This window comes from Helicoverpa armigera, chromosome 20 (genome assembly GCF_030705265.1).
Source record: "Helicoverpa armigera isolate CAAS_96S chromosome 20, ASM3070526v1, whole genome shotgun sequence".
NCBI lineage: Eukaryota > Metazoa > Arthropoda > Insecta > Lepidoptera > Noctuidae > Helicoverpa > Helicoverpa armigera.
In genome coordinates, this window is record NC_087139.1 from 6,212,331 (window position 1) to 6,229,908 (window position 17,578).

The 17,578-nt window shown below is 35.9% G+C and overlaps 2 protein-coding genes across 2 annotated transcripts; one reads left to right on the forward strand and one right to left on the reverse strand.

Annotated features, from left to right (window-relative positions):
• The first annotated feature begins 464 nt into the window (after window positions 1-464).
• On the forward strand, window positions 465-1,460 carry LOC110373395 (polyglutamine-binding protein 1). The gene has a single exon (XM_021330658.3). The coding sequence runs from the start codon at window positions 599-601 to the stop codon at window positions 1,430-1,432; it is 834 nt and encodes a 277-aa protein (XP_021186333.1). The 5' UTR covers window positions 465-598; the 3' UTR covers window positions 1,433-1,460.
• A 737-nt stretch (window positions 1,461-2,197) lies between these two features.
• On the reverse strand, window positions 2,198-17,321 carry LOC110373384 (cystathionine beta-synthase). The gene is made up of 19 exons (XM_064039865.1): window positions 17,033-17,321; window positions 16,244-16,344; window positions 15,402-15,569; window positions 15,128-15,309; window positions 14,817-15,038; window positions 14,434-14,566; window positions 14,157-14,337; window positions 13,907-14,041; window positions 13,471-13,703; window positions 9,753-9,855; window positions 9,551-9,657; window positions 8,713-8,883; window positions 8,309-8,490; window positions 7,369-7,608; window positions 5,832-5,964; window positions 5,430-5,607; window positions 4,400-4,534; window positions 3,273-3,463; window positions 2,198-2,852 (listed from the first exon to the last, which is right to left on the reverse strand). Exons 1-19 carry the CDS (start codon window positions 17,047-17,049, stop codon window positions 2,755-2,757), a joined length of 2,910 nt encoding a protein of 969 aa, XP_063895935.1. The 5' UTR covers window positions 17,050-17,321; the 3' UTR covers window positions 2,198-2,754.
• Window positions 17,322-17,578: the final 257 nt, after the last annotated feature.

The window sequence follows — 17,578 nt, forward strand, 5'->3', positions numbered from 1 at the left end:
ATCACATCATTATGGGGCTGGGCAGATCAACGATAAAAAATCGATTCTCTGTGTGGACAATCCATGGAGCAAGCTTTAGCTGAACCGTCACATGGACAAGTACTGCAGGGATATTTTGTATAGTCTCCTTAATATAAGAGATGAAAATTTTGGTATTCAGCAGGTACCTGCTGTGAACTGGGTTTTTCTGAAGCCTATTATAGACGCATAACCAGATTTTTTGTTTACAAATTTTGATATCCCCTCATAGTTTTAATTTACGATAATTTGAATTTAATTTACGGAATTTATAACATCTATTCACAAAATGTGACGGAACCAGAGGATTATTTTTATAACCATCTCTCGACCTTTTCAATAAAACAAGATAAAAAGACTGAGTACGAATAAAAAAAAGCTTGATTGTGTCCATAGACTGTCATTGACAAAAAGTGTCAAAATTATTATGAGTTTAGAGTTATGACATTGACAGTGATACTGCAGGCAGACTGACGCTTGTTTAAGTGAGTCAAAAAATAAGAATAAGATAAAGGAAACCTTAAAGAAAAGTAGAAAATAAAGTAATTTCTGTAATAAGAATTACATACAATTGTGTAAAATGCCACTCCCACCAGCTTTAGCTGCACGACTAGCTAAAAGGGGTATCTTAAAACCTAAGCCTGATTCTGGTCCCAATGATGAAGTACCTTCTGTACAAGCTAGCGAAGAAATCATAGCTGAAGACTATGATAATAAACTTGATGACCGCGCAAATAAGGAACATTTTTGGGAAGGTATAGAAGGCGTCAACGTTGATCCTATTAAAGGTCATAAAAGTTGTCCAAATAAAAGCAATATCTATCACGAATGCTCAAAATATTGCGTAAAAAGGTGGAAAACAGGAAAGTTAGTGCCCTCCGAAAACTATTTGGAATATAAAAAGAAGGCTTTGGAATTGTGGCCATTACCGGCAGGTTGGGAGGAAGTCTATGATGAAGGAGTTGGGCAGCATTATTTCTGGAATGTTCATAATAATTTAGTCAGTTGGTTACCGCCGACCCACCCGCGGGCGACACCCAGCGAAAGTGCTGCACATTTGAGAGAAGAACGATTGTTAAAAGAAGGTGATGAGAGTGATGACAGCAGTGATGCTTCTGACCAAGAGGTACCACAACAGCCGCACAAGGAGAAAAAACAGGAACGCAGGGAAAAAGAAAAGGAATTAGTTCACCACAGGAACAAAAGATTAAGAGTGAAAGATAATGACTTAGATCCAATGGATCCTGCAGCTTATTCAGATATAGCAAGGGGTAGCTGGACCTCGGGGCTAGACACCCATGCTAAGACTGGAGTGGATTCAACTGCCACTGGGTCTTTGTATCAAATGAGACCTTATCCTGCACCGGGAGCTATACTTGCAGCAAATGCAAAGCAATCATCTCCATCTCCCTGAATTAAATAATAAATGCTTGTGTGACTTATTGCTTTGTTTTTTTACTATTTTGATTACAGTAGACTCGCTTTACTTGGCAGTAAAACAATCCCAATCAAATAAATTGCAAGACTTTACAGAAATTAAGTATAGTATTAGCCCCCAGTACACAATGGCCTGTGTTGGGCCTGTGGTGGGCCAAGCTTTGCAATGCATAAATGTAGGCCACGATCAAATGGTGTTTACACATTGGTGCATGGCTCATTACATTCTCCGAGCCTTTTCCCCAACTATGTTGGGGTCGGCGCATGGCTCATTGCTGCCTGGCAAACCACTTGCGATGGACGTTGAAGTAACTAAGGCTGCGGCTATTTATTTGTATACTACGCTACTATACTATACTAGATATACTACTATATTTATTTTTACACGCAATACAAAAGTGTACTATCCTCAGTGGCCCGTGTCGAACTAAACATTGGCCGAATGTGTAAACACCTCAGGCCACGCTGGGCCACGATCCCTTTGATGTGTGCCCAAAAGACCGACAACTCGCCGAATGCACGCCAACATTGACAAATGTCCGCCAAACGTACACCAATACCCCGTGTACACATTGGTGATGGCGTGTATTAGCCACACTTGGGCCAAAGTGTACTGGGGGCTTTATAGAACATAAGAGGATTGAATTGGAATCTTGTATTTACAATTGAAATCGAAACATCTCAGTGGAATATTGGTCCAGCTGTTATGTTTATGTACATCAAAATGAAATGAAACCATATGTTAAATTGAGTAAATCAAATACATTTATTACCAGAACAAAGAAGGTATAACTTATAATAATATTGGTCTAAATAAATTCATCAAATGCATACTCTTAATGTCTTAGATCCTATATTGCAAGATACAAGAATATTGTACAATATAATTCAGCATAATGTATTTACCAACTTCCCAAAAAGGAGGTGGGTCTCAATCTGATGTTTGTATATTTTTTGAAGTTTATTTTCTACTAGATGTAATACTGTCTTATTGCTGCCTAATTCATTAAAGTTATTGAAAACACTGGTAAATACACAATTCCTTGATTTAAATACATACAGATTTTCGTTATTCACCATACCCTTTTACCGAATTATTTACATTAATTTGTGACAATACGAAAACCAGTATAATTGAGTAACCGCATTATACAGTTTTTTATTTACTATAGTAGATTTTTAGAAAACAGGATAATAGCAATAAATTGATATGTTCCATATTTTTATTTACATATCAAAATATTATGATGAATGTCAGTAGTAATGCTGTGTAGTTCTTAAATACATAATTGTGAAATTTCAGTTTCCGTTCATATATTTAGTTTCAGTGGAAATATTCATGAGTAGATCTTCCGATGTGAGCACTCCTACGGAGCTTTGAGTGTTCGTTGCTGCGTCTGTGAATCAAGACAATTATTATTATTATTTAAGTATTTAAAGTGTAAGTATCTGGCGGTGTTAAGTAACCGCGATACGTGGGAATAGCTTCCCGAATTAACCCTGAGTTATCTTGAGACACAAGATATGTATCAAGTACTGTTCATTTTCATTCATTTATCATTAAAGTACTAGTAGTTTTTACGTGAAAGAGTAACAAACATCCATTCATCCACACATTAGTTTAAACTTTCGTATTTATGATAATAATGTGTTGCAAGTTGAAATTAACATTTATTTCGCTATCTATTTTCCCGCCAACAACATGGCACCTTTGCTATGCTTGAAGGTACATACCGATTAGACAAGCTTTTCTACGTCACGGCCCTAATGAAACCTGCGAATAGATAGACGTCACACTTCAATAAAACCATGCTTACCTGATTTAACGACAACAACATAGGGGGCGATGTCGAGCATCCGTGACACTAATCCTAGCGTCGGCTTGTGGGCGAGGTCTACTTTGTAGAACTTCTTCACCAGGAACTTGTCGAGACCCTCCGACAGCGAGCCCGACAGGTTGGCCAGTCGCCGACGGGCATTGTCCGCTGTGAATACTCCGATTACAGATCTGAAACACAGACAAATACTTCTAATAAGCAACAGTACAGGTATATTATATTATAAGTTGGTCACACAGATCTTTTTTTGTCATCGCGAACACAGCGCAAGGCGCTGACCGAGTAGGGTGGATCCCCTTTTGAATCAAAATATTGCTACCCAATCAATCATCCAATAGATTTAATACTACTATAGTTTTCTTTCACCTTTTATCATTTTCAAAGGCACACAATTTGCATGAACCAGCAAAATAATTTATCTATAGAAGAAAGATTTTTGAGATATCTACAATTATACAAACAAGATAAGGTATGCCCATTACACGGTGTAGATATTTTTAGCTCGCTGCTAAAAATAATTAAAATGGACTCGAAAACCATGATTTGCTTATCTAATTGCCGAGCTCCATTTACATCCAACAATTAGAACATAATTACCATGAATTACGTATACTGCTCGTTATTTCTGAAAACTTTTCAGTGATTGAGTCGTCGCGTATCAGTTGTTCTATGAAATATATTACAATGCATGTGTATAATGTTAAGCACATACAGAGGAAAAGCATTAGACAGCCTCATTTACGATTTTATGTGAAACTGGAAAATTTTAACATGTTTGTTTTTGTTGTGGCAGATGACCACCATAGAATCAAAAAGATATCTTTGACAGTTGTCAATTTGTTTCTGATTATTTGAGTATTTATTAACGTTTAACCACATTATGGTTTCATCCGCATTCCGCATCTTACGTCGTGTCTTGTGTGATCGAATCAAGGCAAGCGGTGTGGTATTCAGTCAAAGGGCTGTTTGATTGAATGACTATTTTAAGCAGTTGTCAGCAACATTAATACTATCTGCATCATTTAGCAACTCAGTTTAGGTACTTCTCAATAAATATATGGTAGGTAAGTAGGTATAAGTCTTGTAGCGACAGCTAAATTGCTTACCCTTTATCGTTGAGGACTGTCAAGAGAGTCGATTGGCTTTTCTTCAAAAGAGCGAGTGCTTCTTTCGGTGTGCTCGTGTGAGGGATGCTCTCAACAGGCTGTGCCATATCCTGCGTCACTGGTTTGTCCCACCATCTGTATCAAAATATTATATTTTATAAATACTCATACAAGAGAATACATACGTTATTATCACGACGAGTTTTACGGGAAAAAGTTTTATCATCAGGAGACAATGTTCATGTAATGTGCTAATTGCACCGTTCAGTTGCTTTTTAATAATTTAGTGTGCCAAAAAGATCTGCACAATGTATATTATTCTGCATCTGTGAATTTTATCATTATCATTTTATCCATTTAGCATATTTGTTGTAGATGGGGGTGAAGTGCACGTTTATCACGCCATCACGTTTTTTCCAAGCAAGCTCGTAATTTGGCGTGATAGGAATCACTGTTTATCACGTCATACATTTCATATTATATTTATGTTGGTAGTTAAGTGTCCCATTGTTGTTAGAAGCGCAATATCTGCGTTATCCCAAACATGTGCTAATATGCTTAATAACATGATAACTCCGTGACACCGAGACGATAATTTTGCAGTTATTTACATTAATTCAAGATAAACTTTGAAATGACGAAATTAAAAAATAATAGATTAATATTTATCTTCAAGGAAGGTCAACAATATTTTTTATGGATGGTTGGCAAAAAACGATATGCGCATCTTACGCTATCTAAGTTCGTCTTCACAGCAATGATATGATGTGGTATTAATCTTTAAATAAGAATCAGTACAAAACGCAGACTTGATAACATACTAAAACACTGGAATACGTAGTACGACTGGAAATACGTAGATACTAAAACGACCAATCGGTTTATTTAATTAGCAGTTTAGTCAGGAAGGCGGTTGCGGCATGTCAACATATTGATCTTAGTAAAGTACGCAAACGGAACGAGCGTCATACAATAACAACACGTTGCCTACATTAAAGGAAGTGTTGAATCAACACCGTTCGATACTCACGTTAGGTTCTCTTTCCGCACTAATGGTTGGAAACTCCTCGCTTCCATCCACTGGTCGGATATGAACTTCGTCATGTAGTTACGAATATTATCGGGTAGCAGTACTACGCACTTCTGTCCCTCCTTCAAGGATTTAGCTGCTTGAAGTGCGCCCCACATCGCCGAACCACTGCTTGCACCTATCGAATTAAACAAAACATTGAGTCTACTATTTTTTTCTAATATAAAGTATACAGAGTTAAAAACTTTAATAACATTCAAGACTCTGATTAATTTATGGATTGGTTTAAGTACTTTAAATATGGAGCTGAAAATTATCTTGAAATCCCAAGAAGAAAATTCTATTCCTGTTTCTGTTGTTGTTGTTCTCTTATGTTATTGTAAATTATCCCAATTTACTCACCACATAATAATCCCTCGTCTTTAATAAGTCTTCGCGCCATTTCCAACGAGCTATGGTCTTCAGTCTTCACCCATTTGTCTATGATACCCCTGTCGAGAGATCGGGGAAGGAAATCATAGCCAATGCCCTCCACCTATGGATGCATGAAGAAAAAAAAACTGATTATTACTGATGTATTTTCAAACTGCAATAATCCGCCTTTCATGCTGGCAGCATGTTTTCGTAGTAGAATGCTTTTTTATACAATAATACAACATAATTGATGCCTTGATGATTTGATCATTCTCCACTATTATCGCTTTTCATATATCATACGTATATCATAGTTGTTTAAGTCAGGACAACGACTGCTCAAATATTTGTGTACCTACTGTATCTCTATTAATAATCATAATCTCAGACATCGTGAGTGGGCAAAAGATAAGATTAAGTATTTTTTTGTCTACTATATGCCATAGAAAGAAGAAACTCAATATTCTTCAAAATACCGCCGAATTATTCGACTTATCGTTATCGCCTATTGGCCTAACGAAAAAGGATTCGAGTGAAACCCCAGCAAAAGGCTATATAATTATTAATATCAAAACATAGATATTTTCTGTTTACAACGAATCCAGCTGATGTAAGAGAGCAACATACTCTGCAAATGTTAAATATTTTCACACATTTGCCGATATTAGCTCAACCGTGGCGTGGTGTAACCAAAACACTGAGTTTTATCAGTGTATTTATTATGCTCGATCTCAACGCATCGTGGCAACAGGTCACGCCATATTTACAAAAGAAACTGCTTTGTAATACATCCGAGATGAATTGATTATGATTTCGAGATTATTCAAAGTGTCAACTTCGTAATGCTCTACGTAAAACTCTTTTCATAAGCGCTCTAAATCGAGTCTGATACATATCGAAAAAATAATTTAGTATTCTTGCAGTCAACAATGAATAATGTAGGTACCTAATGTAACATTCTACGTTTCTACGTTGTTTTTTTTCTAGATATGGATGAATACAGGTACAGTATCAGCACAATGATTGTCAGTTGAGTGACTTAGTTATTGTCGTGTCGTCACAGACAGGATGGCCACATGACACGCTGATACGATGCAGTTCCACATTAGGCTGACGGCCGACATGTGTTAATTAAAGCACGCATGTGCCATTATCGCTTCGTTAGATACAGACTAAATTATATTATTATTAATTAATAATACTACGCAAACGTTTTGTTTGTTTGATGGTCAATCGATGATTTTTGCAACTCTTATCCACAAGTTACAGGCTATCGCTACAGTTTGGGGGTTAGTAACTAGACGGTCTGGTATTGATAAAGAAAAATATACTTCCTCATTATATATGAGACTGAGGTAGAGCATAAGTTCAATGATGATTTTTATCGGCAATTATCTCAGTCGTAACTTCGTGGCTTAAGTTAAATTTCGTGGCAATAGTCTCGAAGTTTTATGGATTTCATAAAACTTGACTATATTGTTTGTCGACTACAAATACATATCAAACTTATTGCTAAAATATTTACCTCGTATATCTGCACATCAGTGTCATTCAAATGCTCCGGCTGTGCGAGTATGGAGCCGTAAGGGTCTACTCCTACGACCACGCACTGGGGGCAGCGCTCCTTTATCTTGTGTCCCACGCCTGATATGGTGCCGCAGGTTCCTGCCCCCATCACCACCATGTCTACTTCATCGTCCAGAGACCACAGGATCTCTTCAGCCGTGCCGTCGAAGTGAGCGAGCGGGTTGCAAGGGTTGTTGTACTGAAATTATTATGTTATGTTCAAGCAATACTTCTGACCTCTTTGGTAAATTAGTAATGAGTTTATAACAGATGTGGACTAAAAATAAAGGATGTGGGTCCATTTTTTAGATTGCCGAATAATAATGGACATGTTCCTTTTATTTCGTGGGGGATTTTCAGGTGATGTAAACTTTCTACAAAACAGCGACGTCACACTAAAGCTTGCTATTATTATTTGCTTTTTGTGCTCACACAGTTTATGAATGCTTGTTGCTGAACAATAAAAACTATGACTATGTACAGAACAGAAGCTATGAAAACAGTGTTATACACAACATAAACATTCATGCTTATGGTGTGATCTTTTTTCTTTTAAAAATGTGAAAAGTTTAATGGCTGTTAACTTTTTTTGGGCTATTTATTATTCTAGAATCATGTGTAAACATGTACATGTTCAGGTAAATAAATGAGTATTATGGACAAGCCATCTATCTACCTACACTAACCAATATTTTCTTCATAATTTCCTTATGTCCTATAAATCCAGATTTTTCGTTGCTCTTCTAGAACCTAAGAGAACATTTCAAATAAGTCACTAATTGAGGAACAAAACCGAAATTGAAATATAGCTTATATAAAACTAGAAATAAAGTTACCAAACAACAATTTAACATAATTCTGCTTGGTGAATTTTAATTAAAATATTTCCAGGCACATACTTGGTCCAAAATGACTGCATCAGGAATTTCCTTGGCTAGTCTATGGGCGACCATGATGTTGCTGGTTGGGTCATCCCAAGCAGCTTCTGTTGGCGTTCTTATTGTCTCTGCTCCAAGAGCTATTAAAGTATTCACTTTCTCATCTGACATTTTTTCTGGTAATACTATTATGCATCTGTAACCTGAGAAGGAAACAAACTTTAACATAAACAACAAACAGCCTTATAATCATTATGAATTTTGAAGTTATCTAATAAGAACATGACACTAAAATGAAAGTTGTTGTTGCGGATAAGTTAATAGATTTCTGGTTATCAGTAGATAATTTTTCATAGTTAGTGTCAATGGGTGTTAAAAATGTAAAGAATTATTAAGTTTAACTGGTACTTCCTAGTTTTTCTTACCTCTGACTGCAGAAGCAAGAGCCAGTCCAATTCCGGTGTTCCCAGATGTAGGTTCCACAATAACAGACTTGCCCGGAATCAGTATACCCTTCTCCTCAGCATCGAGTACCATGCGGTATGCTATGCGGTCCTTTACTGATCCTCCTGGGTTTAGGAACTCACATTTCGCATCTAAGAACAAAATATTCAATCAGGAATCTTGAAGCACATTTTGTGATTTTAAAGGTAAGACCGCACTAGGCGGAACTGCGCTGTAGCGGAGCGACGCGACATTTTCGATATATCGCACTAGAACTGCAGCGGCGCGACAATATTCTGCCCTAGTCGGTTGTCAGCCACTTACCGCGATGGATGAAATTGATGTTTTTCAGTTTTCATTTTGTAAATCATATAGCTCTGGATAGTTACTAACTAATAAAATTAACTTTTCTTCATCCATTTTACAACACAAATTGCATGTCCGGCACGTTTTGACTTGTAAGAAATAGATTTGTGATGCCTCGTGTGTCGCGATCGCGCTGCTTACTATATCGCACCTAGCGTCAGCGGAACTGCGCGTCGCGACACAGCGCGTCAATTTTGCCTAGTTGCCCAACTTTGGCGCGCGGTGTCGCGCAGAGTAGTTCCGTTCCCGCGTAGTGCGGTATCTCTAATACATTTACTTAGAAACAATACTTTGCAGCGCAGTGTCGCGTCGCTCCGCTGCAGCGCAGTTCCGCCTAGTGCGGTCTTACCTTAATTATTTTTAAAACTGAACTTTGAAGTAAATTAAGATAAAATTAAGTTTGTGTATTTACACAATGAATAATGAAAATAATAAGTTTCCAAAACTACTCACACATATCACATTTGATTCCCTCTTCCTTGGGTATTCTAGTAAGTTTCACCAGTGGCGTGTTACCGATCACATTCAGTATGTTTTGATGAATTTTCTGATTTCTGTCACTAAAAGAATTTAAGATATCACATTATCAACTATTGTATTATAAGGTTTCCATTACCATTTCTCTAGTGACCGCAAAACTAAATGTGTTACTTACAGAGGTCTCACGATATGCGGCATTTCCTTAAGGTTAAAAAATTTCCGCACCACATTTTCTGTTGTGTTGTTTTCCTCCACATGGTTAGACATTTTACTAGATTTTCAGTCAAATCAACCTACAAGTCATAAAAAAGTTATCGCAAGTGTGCCTCAGAAGAATAAATATTTTTTATGACCAAAACACAAAAGTTTTGAAAATCAGCTCAAGGATTCATTGGAATGAATCCTTGAGCTGATTTTCAAAACTTTTGCAAAGTTTGTATGATGTTGTTTTATTAAAGCTATTTCAAGTAAAATTAATGTGATACTAACCAATTCACGTTATTAATTGATTACACAGATCACACCGTGATTTCTCCGCAATACTAATAAGATAGTGTAATAAATAATAGTGTGCTCACTCAGACCACTCACTCAGCACGAACTGTCAAAATTTCCATAGCATAGCATGGCATGGCTGGTCTAATGTCAGTGAACTGTCTGTCAACTTTAGTGCGTTCCAATTCAAGCAATATACTCCAATTCAAGCAGTACTCTTTGGCAAACAGTGAATAATACAGACGTTTCACTTTGCTTTCTATTTCACGTTCCAAGCTAATCTCACTAAATTATTTAGGGTTTTTTATATTATATTTTATATATATAATATATAATGATCCGATATTGATACCGGCTTGCTTTATTGATCGGCTGGAATGAGCAATAAAAAGGAAAAGTTCGCCAGCTTCTGGTTTGTCTTCTAGATCATAGATGTAATATACTATAAACAAGATTGCACACTCTCAAAATATATATTTACGAAAATGAACTCTATTCGAACGCAATAAGGTACTAATTGGTTGCATAATACACAGAGGCAAATCCGAGCCGAGAGGGATAGTTACAACGGAGTCCGTTTGTCTCTTTTTAACACCTTGCCAGCAAAAAAAAATGTTGTGATTAACAGTTTTTTTTGCCCAAAAAAACAATTGAATCACTTATATTTTTATCTTATTTTAACAATTTGTAAGTCAACAAATTAATAACAATCGTATTAATTTATTCGTATTTATTCTTAAAACATAAACAACATAAATTTTTATTTTGCTTTTTTTTTATTTTCTAGCGGTAACCCTGAACATTCTTGGCGCGTAATCAGCATTTAAAATGTTGTTTATATTTTTTTGTATTAAATCAATTTAAACTATTAAAATGGTGAAAAAGTGTTGCTTTTATACTTGCGAAAGTGAATCCTATGGTGGTTGCAATATATTGTTCCACAGGTAAGCTAATAATAACATTTTCTTAAATCAAACAACTAGGGTGCCCATGAATTGTTGTAATGAGTCAAGTCAAAATATGGGTGATGGATTTTAAAATTGTTGTACTATTGTTATAGCTTCTCAAAAAAATGTAGAAAGGCGATATAAATGGCTCAGCAGTCTATATGTGAAGCAAAAATACAAAAAAATCTGTCTGCACTTCGAATCTTCCTGTTTTTATTACTGCTAATTACCCGCTAATTATTAAAAGCCTATATTAGTATTTTAAGGTCACAAACTGCGTAAGTTAAAACTTCAATACCAATCTTAGCAAACTCGGATTGGTCTCACATAGCTTAATCTCATAGTCACCCTATTAGAAAGGGACAGACGGCCTCCGTACTAACTGTTTCACTCGGCTCGTTTTTTGGTTAAAGGTGCGCAGTCCTGGTCTAGATAGACTGGTCATCAGAGTTGAGTCGATGGGGCAGAGTTAGTGAGATGCAGCATCTTCACATTGCATTCGCGCAAGAGGTGTAGGTAAAAATGATATGTAAAACCCTGATGGTGAATATAAGAGATTCATCTTAAATGCCAATAATAAAATAGTTGCAATATTAGTGAACCAATAATCGAAATGCAGTGCCAGGGGCCAGATTCTCCTAAGTTAATAATGTCAAAATTGAACCGAAATTGAATGGCAATAGTAGTTTTAACCTTACGAGCAATCTGCTACTAATTTTAGATCAATCGTATTCCAATGACATTCGATTGGTTTGCGATTGGTCTGCCATTTTGGTGATTTTGATTGTGGTAGTTTGCTCTACAATCATAATTATTGCAATCGTAAATCATTTGCAGACAAAATGATTCATTATTGAATGACAGTTAAGGATAAAACGTTTATTTCAAACAAAAAAATTGCAGAATGCCACATACGCTTTAATCGTATTTGAGTCGGGATTGGATCTCAGTCGAATGTGAATCGTATGTCGCAGTAAAATTAGGAGAATCGGGCCCCTGAATACCTAAGCAGTTTGGTTCTTAGAGTCAAATATCAGTACACAGGTCCAGCATAATTTAAAAATAAAAGTTTATTAATTATTGTTTATTTTATAATTTATGAGTGTCATTGACAATACATAGCTTAATATCTAATTGATTATTATTTAAATGGTGTTCTGATGCTGGATAATGTAGTCCAAGACGATTTCTGAAGTAATCAAGCCTTTGGGTATGAGTCCTGCAAATAAATAAAAGATAATTAGCGGTAGCTAACAGAAGAAAAGAAATTCATTAACTTACCAATATGAATAAAAGCCTGCCTTTCGTTAGGATTCCTCAAGTAAAATAGTATAATAGAAGTACCTACTCAAGATAAAATCACTACCTACTAGTAACATTTATCTGGCTGCAGGCAGGCAACTGATTTTCCTGTTACCTTATAAGTAGGCAGCCCAGTAAAAATTGCACCTGGTCAATACCAGGTAGATACCTATATCTAACAGATATATAGGCAATACTAATAACGCTCGATATCTTTCGCGTGTTTTTTTCCAGTTTCCTGTAATACCTGTTGGCAGATCGTATCCCTAGATCCCTATATTTCTTATTTCAATGATGCTTTCGTCAGTTTACTCGTTTATTTTTACGTCGTATTCCGTCGTATATGATGTGTTAGGATTCGTAACTTAGACTTCGTACAAATTGTATAAGTACTAGGTACGTACTGTTGGAGGCACTTAGGTACTATTAGGTAAGTATTCTGTGCAAGCCTTAACTTTACGAGAATACTTAGAGTTTTCCGTCGTAAACGTGATCGGTAGCTAATCTGAATATTTATGTCAGGTATTTTTAATCTAATCAATGCAAATGAATACCATAACTTAGGTACGTAGTAACTAAGTAATAAACGCGCACATAATGTGGATACAATGATGCAACATAGTTCTAGTTTGCGTGTAAAGTGGAATCCATATAAATAACTTATTTACCTGTAGATAACTATATGAACCTACTGTACCTAAGTGTGATAAGAATAAAAAACAAATTACAGGTCCTACTTGTAGACGACTTCAGTCGCTGAACTCAGTTTTCGCAACTGAGATTGTTGTTTGTTTTTTTAACGTGTTAACGGACTTTTGTTGCTGACTGTACCTCAAATTGTGGTTGCGAAGGAAACGAACAAACGACACGGGAGAATTTTACCGAAAGTGATACCTAACGTTTGTTTTTGAACCTGCCTGGGGTCTTTTCTTTCAACCATAGCTTAGGTAGTCTAAACTTAACGCTTCATGAATGGAGTCCTTCTAATTTGTAGTTACAACATTTTTACCGTCACATCACATGCATATAGGTAAAGGGCGCATTGTCACATAGATACATATTTTGGAATATTATTTGCGCCACGTGAACTGGTATGCACGCCTTGAAATATTCTATTTAAATTAGTGTATAGGTTTAGTTTGTATTCACCTGAGTTGTTATTGTTGCCATTGATGTACTCTTCAACAACCACTACGAACGGAGCTATATCTAATATTCTGGCAGCCAGGCCCACGGTGGGGTTTCCTCTGTTTTCTACAATCTTGTAATGTTTCTTCATGACGTATTTGCTGACCACGTCATTGAAATCGAGATTACCCTTCTTCTTTGGATTTGTAGCCTCAGATCTTAAACTGTCTTTGGAAACGACGCCTTTGAGGAATCTAAAACAAAATTCATTTTTTGATAAACCGAAAATAACCAAGAATGCCAGTGTGGTCTATTGGTATTTATTTTTCAACTGCTACCACCTTCTCTTTAATTCTTTAATTTTAATTATTTTCTTCTCTCTGAATTTATTAGGTAGGTAGCTAAAGGATGTGGAAGTACTGGAAGTAGGTACATAGGTATGTAGGTAGGTACATACCCTTTATCATTAACGACGAATGCAACATTTTTGTGAGATCCCATAGCGGCCAAGGCGTCCTTACAAGAGTTACTCTCCTTCACTGTGGGTATCCCACGAACGATATTCAAGTTCGAAATACATCGATTCCACCACCTAAAATATTTAACACAAGTTGATCAATGGTAAGACTAGTTATTAACTAACATAGTTTCAGACACTAAACAATATCTAAAAATTCATGGAACAAAGTAGTAGTGAGACAACATACGGGAAATCTCTCTCAGGTGGTTTCTTGAACAAGTGGGCTTCCATCCACTGGTCGCTGACGAACTTGGTCATATAGTTGCGGATGCCATCAGGAAGGATCACCACAACTTTCTTGCCAGGACCCAGATTTAACTCCTTTGCGGCTTGAATCGCCGAATATGTGATTGCTCCGCTGCTTCCACCTAGAGCAGCAAATAATGATTGTTCCTTCCAATCAATCTTGGATAAAATGCAGCAGTCCCACATATAAGGTGCTTCATCGATTTAATACAACTTACCGCACAATAAGCCCTCTTTCTTGATAATCTCTCTTGACATGTTAAAAGCTTGATAATCATTTGGTTTCACAACTTTGTCGATAACCGATTTATCCAGTACATCGGGCACAAAGTCTCCGCCAATTCCTTCAACCTGTAACATGTTATAAACAACTTACTACAGGCCAATTGTAAACAATATGAAGATGTACCTAATCGTATGTTTAAGATACACATCATACTTCAAACTGTTTGCTGTTATTATCTCAATCAAACACAAATAGATAACAGTAAGCTTGCAATCAATAATGTTTAGATATTACCTATACCTTTATTAGAACTCATAATATGATCCGATGAGTTGCTTTAGGTCAGTATAGTTATTAAAAAGAATGAAAACTCACGAAGTACAGCACCGGTTTTCCTTCACCAAATATAATCGATCCTTGTGGGTCGACGGTGACGACGATGCAGTTGGGGCACCTCTCCTTGAGCTTGCGAGCCACGCCGGTGACCGTGCCGCCCGTGCCTGACCCCATCACGAACATGTCTACGGTGCCCAACGCGTCCAGTATCTCTTCTGCAGTGTGCTCGTAATGTGTCAACGGATTCATCTCGTTTGAGTACTACAATGATAAAGTCATAGTTTTTTAAATTAGTTTTTGAAGATCCAGTTCAGACTTCGAATAGCTAGTTGAGTTCTTATCCTACACACCTGGTCACAAGAAATTCCATTGGGGTTTTCGTCTAGTAACCGCTTGGTGACAGACACAAAGCTGTCGGGATCCTCAAAGTGAGCCATGGCCGGAGTTTGTACTATTTCCGAACCAAGTAAACTCATGGTGCTCATTTTCTCGTCTGAATTTTTGTCTGGTGTAACGATTGTGCATCCATATCCTGAAAAACAAAACTGTTGCTGTAATACTGTCACATTGAGGTACATATACCTAGGTACATATAATATTAATTTACATGTAAATATCAGTTACCTAAAACTGCAGCAGTGAGAGATACTCCAATGCCAGTGTTTCCAGACGTAGGCTCAATGAATCTGGTGTTAGGATTCACGAGGCCTGATTGTTCCGCTTTTTGTACCATAGTGTAGGATATGCGATCTTTTATCGAGCCTCCGGGATTCATAAATTCGCATTTTGCATCTGCGACAAAGGATTGTAAATACAGATGAGATTAGTATTTTATATTTCCGCACGTAAGTATAAGCGGAGTTAATTTGTTTATTTTGTTTACACAATCACAATAATACGGATGGAATTTTAATTTCGACCTTTGCGATCGGTATAAGGTTTTGTACCCGGAAAAGGTTATTGGGTACCTACTTAATCAAGTTTAAAAAAAGAGAGACTACTGATAAACATAATTATCCTCTACGTAATAAGTTAATTCAGTAAACAGATTATGAATTAATAAATAAAGGCCGTGCATTTTATTTATCACAATTACGAGAACACAGATAAATTACCTATTACGTAAAAGTGTACTTAAATATTGTTGATGCAAAGATTTTTATCAAGTAGGTAATACCTAATAATACATCGCTAATCGCCAAAACTTCTACTTCAATTTGTGACCAAAGAAAAACACTCACTAACACCGTGTTTATTTTTTACCATTATTGGGGAAATTACTAAACGTGTATTTTAAATAGGTAATTAATGAATTGCAGCTTTGTTTGTTTACCTACTTTTCTTTTTCCTCGAACGATAAGACAACATAATCATCAGTCAGGGTCCTTATGATAGATGCAATTGTGATTCAGTGATTTTGATGACCTATATTTTTGGAAATTTTTGGAAATAAAATGTTTACTTACACATTTCACATTCCAGTCCATAGCTCTTCGGTATTCGATTAAGTCTGACCATTGGTGTGTTGCCTATGCACTGGAGTATATTATCGTAGACCTTTTTCTCTCTGTGAAACACATATTCAATTAAAACTTTGTACCTACTTACTTATACTTTAAAAATGATCATGATGTTTGGATCCAAAAGAATTATTACCATATTTCTGTAAATATATCTTAAGAATCATCTGTAAATACAAAATAAAGTATGGTAAAATTGCCTTTTTCATATGCACTCTCGTGGTAATTAGGTAGGTGCTTAATCTTAAAAATCTGTTTCTGGGTATTTGGTATCTTTTTTTACAAATAAATCTTTATCATGTGTCAAAAATTTTAACGAATAATATTGGTTTAATTTATTCACATAAGTATAATTCTGATGATATTGCATGTTAAGTTTCCTACCTTTAATTTTAGCAAAAATTGGAAATTATTTTCGTAGCTAACATAATTATTTTGTTTTATCTATATATAAGGTACTCGTATTTTTACAGAAATGAGAAAGAAAATTAATCCGCTTATTTACTATTAAAAACAAATGGTTATAAATTACGATTAAATAGATATAATTGGCGTTATGTAGTGAACCGCTCATAATAAGACATGACGACATGAACGCAATTATTTATTTTTAATTAAAAAATTAAATTAAAAAAACAACTGTTTCTTAAGTTTTGAATATATTTTCCTGACCTACATTATTATCCCAACATTGAACTTGTATATCTTAAAAAAATAATGATATCGTTAACTTACCTCACGTTGGGCTCCATTATGGAAATCCGTGTTAGTCTATGTTCACAACCGCGCCGACACTATGAGACTTGCTGACTGCAAGATGTGTGGATGTGTTCCAACTTATAGATATGAACATGCACGTTACATTTATAGCATTATTTATGTTCGATAATGTATTTTTTTTTATCAGAAATCAAAATGTCGATAATGTATTTCTTATCGCAAGATCAATGTGTATGCCTTAATAACGCTACAGCAGTAGTTAACTTTGATTTATAAACATGCTCCGTTTGCTTTACTGGAACTGTATTGTTAAATAGTACCTACTTTCTGCGTGCTCTACTGGTAAATATCACGAATTCGTCTGGCTGGCGGTCACAGAACCAATGCCATGACAATTAATGTGTACCTTTCAGTTATCGAGTTTTATGTAACTGAAACATGGTGACGTGATATTATCACATGATAGTTGAAAGCAGTTATCCTAAATCAGGCTGTACCTAAGCCTATGACTTTTCAATCAATAAAATGGGAGTTCAATTATTGAATCTAATCAATCGCGAA

Coding starts and splice junctions, on each gene's coding strand:
- LOC110373384 (XM_064039865.1), bottom strand. Junction 14,338..14,433: donor GAAAGAGGGCTTATTGTGCG/GTAAGTTGTATT, acceptor TTGCTGCTCTAG/GTGGAAGCAGCGGAGCAATC. Junction 9,658..9,752: donor CCGCATATCGTGAGACCTCT/GTAAGTAACACA, acceptor AAATTCTTTTAG/TGACAGAAATCAGAAAATTC.
- LOC110373395 (XM_021330658.3), top strand. CDS start 599: ATGCCACTCCCACCAGCTTTAGCTGCACGACTAGCTAAAAGGGGTATC.